At 34.9% G+C, this 5,629-nt stretch overlaps 1 protein-coding gene across 1 annotated transcript; it reads right to left on the bottom strand.

Moving 5' to 3' along the window:
* Positions 1-264: 264 nt before the first annotated feature.
* LOC101669919 (taste receptor type 2 member 42) lies at positions 265-1,236 on the bottom strand. The gene has a single exon (XM_045073333.1). It carries the CDS (start codon positions 1,234-1,236, stop codon positions 265-267), a length of 972 nt encoding a protein of 323 aa, XP_044929268.1.
* Between the last annotated feature and the right edge of the window lie 4,393 nt (positions 1,237-5,629).

The raw sequence follows: 5,629 nt of genomic DNA, 5'->3' as shown, positions 1-5,629 counted from the left end.
AGTTACAATTACATATATCTGTTGCATATAAAATTAAATAATCTAAGTTCTCTTTGAAAGGATATTTGAGATTTTAAAATATTGGTAACCAATGTTTTAAATAAAAGTGAATACTTTTAAATTATATTGGCTGACCATGTGTCAGTTATCACCAAAAGCAACCTGTTTAGGAAAAATTTCAATGATGTTCAACAATATTTAAAGGAACCCTCCCCCCAAAAAGCCAGTTGAAGTGAAATTGATTCTCAGATGCCTCAGTCTTCATCATTGGAAAGGCTCTGGAAGGTTTATCTGTAAAGATGAAATTGCTTTTTCTCTTTTCAGGAAGCTTTTAAGATGCCACAGAACATTCAAGGCTGTCTGTCTTAGCCTGCTGTTTCCCAGAATCAAAATTAATGAGTGGCCTGAGGGAAAGATGTATACAGCCAACATGATAAACTTTGCGCTCTTGTTGTTCCAAAATAAAAAAAGGATCCAATTTGACAACTGTATAGACAAAAAATGAACTGTGAAAAGGAAGAGGAAAGACACCACCATTTTAATGGCCTTTTTATGGGCCTGTATGCTGAAGTCCCTGGAGCCCATCGAGTTGAGCTTCAAATTCCTGATGTGTTTTACCAACGACAGAAATAAAAGAAGCAATGAGATCAGGGACAGAACAATAGGAATGATATAGGAAATACTAAGAAGAACTAGGGTTTTAATATAAGAAGTTTTACTTTCATTTATATGTAAGGTCAGATTACTTTCATCCATTGCATGGATATTCCAGAAGAAATTATTAAATGTTTCTAGCAATAGAAGGTCAAACAGTAAAATGAACAAAGAAAATACAAGAATTGCAAGAACCACTCTGTTCATTCTCCACCTCAGCCAGAGGAAAAGGGAATGGGAGAACTGAGCTATCTTAAAGAGGTAGAAAATGCTTAGGGAGGTAGTAAACCAGGTGGACAAATGATTAGTTATTCTCCAAAGCAAAGTAACAGGTTTTGCTAGTTTATGAGTGGGATAGAAAGGTGGACTTAGTCCCATCATAAATGATTCAAACGATGACACCAACAGCTGCGAGATTCTGGAGATTGCCAAGCAAGTGAGGATGAAGTCAGCTAAAGAGATCTCTCGGTTCCTGACCCATTCAGAGCAGTTTACCAGTCCAATAAACACATTCCCCAACATTCCAATTATGAATTCTGATGTCAACAGTGTGAGAAAGATTGTATCCAATCCAGCTAACATTTCCACAGGAAAAGGAAATCCAAACTTCTAGTACAGTGTCACATTAATAAATTTATAATCAAGCTCTTTCAGAATAGCATCCATTTCTGGTAGTTATCTTCACTGCCCTTACTGCAATTCCAATCTTAAGCAGGACGTCCTGCTGTTGGATCCGTCTCATATACATATATATTTAAGGAAATTTTTCTGCTTTAATTGTAATGCCAACTTAATCCAGTAAGATCTGCTAAAGTGTATCATCTCACACAGTTTCACGAAGATGTTTTTATTTGTCTGAAAGAGCTACTAATTTCCAAACCAAACAGTTTGTGTTCCTATTTATGGTTTGACAAGGATTCAAATTTTCCACTTGACGTACTGATTACAAGGTTAAAGTCAAATTTGTTAGCATGTAAATATGGGTCAGATTCTATTTCATTGATTTGTGAAAAAATCACCTCACCTGAAATACTACACCATTTGGATCCAAATATTTTCGTTGTTTTACATAGAGAGCTCTGAAATAAGCTAATAGTCGTCTAAATCTAAATAATCTAGACTAAGATTTAGTTATAATTCAGTGAATATGTCTTGAGTGCCTGCTCTAGGTCAAACCCATTTCCAAATTGCAATGTAGTTTGCTACAAAAAAAAAAGGCATTAGGAAAGCCATAAAATAGTGAAAACACAGAAAGAAACAATAAGAAGAATAAAACATAATGTGAACACAAAAAAGGTAAGTACAAACATTACTGTTGGGGAAAGAAACATGGGACATTTGCCGTGGATTGTATAGATAATTAGAATTTCATGAGGGAACTACTAAGTTATATTTTGGATGGATAAAACAATACATGAAAAGACAGCCAAACTCAAACTACTTTTCTGAAATTAAAGTCTTCTTGCTGATAATTTACTATAATTACAATCTAAATGTTCTTCAGGTATCTCTGAGTGACATGTCCACAACTAAACACAGTCCCCAGTTGTGCTCTTTATTTTTGTACTTGTTCTGTTTGTTTTGGCCAGAGACACAATGCTGTCCATTTAGCCTTAATAGACAGAAAATAGGTAAAAAAAAAAATCATTTCAGATTAAATAAGGAAAGAGTAAACAAAAGTATCTCTTCTATGTATTCTGGAAACAAAGATTTTGACAGAAACCATCAATATATAAGAAATGACCTCAAAGTTACAAATTTTGTGCCTTGTTGGCAGTAAGTGTTTGGGTGTTGTCAGACCATATCCAAAATAATAAATGAAATCAATAAAAAAAAATACTTGGCCCTTTTCAACATTACTGTCACACTCCTGAATTAAATTCTATTAATTTTTTAAGTGTGTATATAAAGAACAATGACATATAATGAACAACTGGTAAATTATTTTGTATGACAAAAATTAGGTTAATTAGCAGATTAAAGGAGAAACACCAGGAAGAAAAGTTTAATATAAGTTTACATTTATTCATAATAAATGTTATTAGCAAACTGGTATTAGAATGCTATATGCTTTTTCCTGATAAAAAGTTTAAAAAGAAAGTTATGTTAAAAAACCTGGAGTAGGGGCGCCTGGGTGGCTCAGTGGGTTAAAGCCTCTGCCTTCGGCTCAGGTCATGATTCCAGGGTCCTGGAATCAAGCCCCACATCGCATGGGGCTCTCTGCTCAGCAGGGAGCCTGTTTCCTCTTCTCTCTCTGCCTGCCTCTCTGCCTACTTGTAATCTCTGTCTGTCAAATAAAATAAATAAAATCTAAAAAGAAAAAAAAAAAACTGGAGTAAACATTGTACTATGGATACACCAAATTCATTCTCCCTGAGTTTGGGACCAAATGAGCTAAAAATATCTCACTATGTCTGTTTTTTAGAGGTTTCCACCAATCACAATAAGGCAAGAAAATGTCATAAAAGATAAAAGACGGTAAAGCATAAAACAAAACTGACCTTATTCACAGATGAAAACTGAGACTGCACGGAAAATCCAAAAGAATTCTTTAATACATTGTTAAAATATGATCCATTTACAAGGTTTCTAGACACATAAGAAATATGCAAAAATCCATTCCATTTCTTCATACCATCCACAAGCAGTTAAAAAGAAATATTCTTTTAAAAATTGAAATTTCTGTAACCTCAACAAACATCCAGCATCTAAGAATAAATCACACACAAAAAAAAATATGCAACACCTTTGTGGAGAATGTTAAAAAGTCTGAAATGGCTTTAGCTGTTTTTTAGCCAAGACGTATTAATTACACACTAAATATGATCAAAGTCTCTAGATTTTTAAAAAAAATTTAAACCATTATTACACACATCTTCCCATTTTAGGTATGCATCCAAGGACATTAAATTCTCTGCCTTCATTGTTGAATTACTAACATTTCCTGCTTATGTCTAGGTCATGAATTTGTCTCCATTTGAAAAGCAGTTCTAATATTGTATGGGCAGTACATATCTCCATGAATAATCAATTCTCCTTCTTTCATCTAGTCCAGTCACGTGGGGGGGGGGTTAGCTGGACTATAGAATGCAATTTTCCATGTAGGAAATAAGGGTGAGATACTTTCTTGTTTGTTAATGTGCAAATACAGACTGATATTCTATCTTTTTCTTTTTTGCATTTCCTTTGCCTGACAAATTTGTGACTGAATCTTTAGCTATGGAAGATAATCTAAAGCTATTTATAGTTATCAGACTGTGGTTAGGATAATGAAAAGTAAAGCAGAGGCTAGACCTTACAACTGGAATTTTCTTCTATAGTGCCTTAGTATTCACTGTAAGTGCCTGAATCCAAATAATGGGTGTAAGTTGATTTTATAAAATTAATTAAAATTAACTGTGTGCATTTTGTATGACCCAGACCCCCAAAACAAAGATTTATTAAATATGGTTCCCAGAAGTAGTAATGATGCCATAGAGAAAGGGGCTTTAGAGAAAAATTGGCTTGGTTTCCATGAACAGAAAGAAGCTCATACAGGTGTGAAGAGCTCTGTTCATGGATTATAACACAGTTGGTGTTTAAAAAAAATTTTTTTTCATTAGAATTAAACTGTGATATCTAGCCTTACTTTTATGGCTCTCCCAGAGATTAAAAAGATATGGATCCAAAGTACTTCAGACATAGTCCTTATGGAGCCATTTTATACTATGTCACCTTTAAATTATGTTTACCCCATGGGGACCCTCAAATCTGGCTTTGAGAAGATGGGAGACTGGAGGATTGGATCATTTATGCCATTTTAATCTTTTTTAATGTGTATTGTGTTAAGAATGCACCGTGTGAACACATATTGGGGTTATCAAATCTCCGCAGTTATTCTATGGGATTTCAACAAAGAGGCACCCTTGCCCCAGATGTGGGGCATGGATCTCATCAGTGGAGTTTGTTGTTACTTACTGTTGTTTGTCTTTTCTTCCCTCCCTCCCTTCCTTCCTTCCTTTTTCCTTTCTACTGACCTAAATCTGTGGTCATAAAGGTGTTAAAGCTTCATCTCTAAAGATAGCCTTTGTCTTCACTTTCTCTTCTTTAGAAACTGACACACATTTTAGTTCACAACTGGAATCATGGATATAAACTGGTCTCAGAAAATGTGCAAAATTATGGATCAATCCCTAACTCCCAAGTTGGCAAATAAGATGTTCCCATGACAGACATCATCATACATGCAAAAATCAATCCTGTAACAATTGTTTCTAAAAGTCACAAAATATCTTCTACAGTGATGGAAGAAGCTGAAAATGTTTGCTGAAAATGAACCCATCCACTGGACAGATGGGCAGCCTGACTTGAAACATTAGTCACAAATAGAAGAAAATCACTGTATCATGAAAAATTCATAATAAAGAACCATACCTATATTGTTCTATAGCTGCTTAATTAAAAATCAGACCATGGATATAAAACTATCTCTTCAGAGACCAAATGCAATGCCAGGACTTGGTAAACTGATCGATACAGGAGAGAGTGGAGGGAAAGTCAAGGATGTGTCCCAGTTCTCTAAGCTTGGATACGTTCTGTCAATTAAGAGAGAATTCAGGAGAAAAAGGAAGGTGAGCAGAGGAACATATTTTTTCATCTTAGACATGTGAGTTTAAGACACCTGAGAATAAACCTTATAATATATTTAGCTAGAATTCTATCTACTTTACACCCATTTTCATTTTGTTTTGTTTTACCTAATATATATTTTCTATATAAAATTTCTTGCTTTTTTTTTTTTTTTTTTTTTTTTTTGTCTGTTAATCCAGACCTATCTCAGTAGCAGCATATGGTAGTGATTTAAAGAAAAACACTTCCTGGGCGCCTGGGTGGCTCAGTGGGTTAAGCCGCTGCCTTCGGCTCAGGTTATGATCTCGGGGTCCTGGGATCGAGTTCCGCATCAGGCTCTCTGCTCAGCAGGGAGCCTGCTTCCCTC

This window comes from Mustela putorius, unplaced genomic scaffold (genome assembly GCF_011764305.1).
Source record: "Mustela putorius furo isolate JIRA1106 unplaced genomic scaffold, ASM1176430v1.1 tig00537227_pilon_pilon_pilon, whole genome shotgun sequence".
In the NCBI taxonomy this organism is placed as follows: Eukaryota; Metazoa; Chordata; class Mammalia; order Carnivora; family Mustelidae; genus Mustela; species Mustela putorius.
The sequence above is the reverse complement of the archived record's forward strand: the minus strand, read 5'-3'. Positions and strand labels throughout refer to the sequence as shown.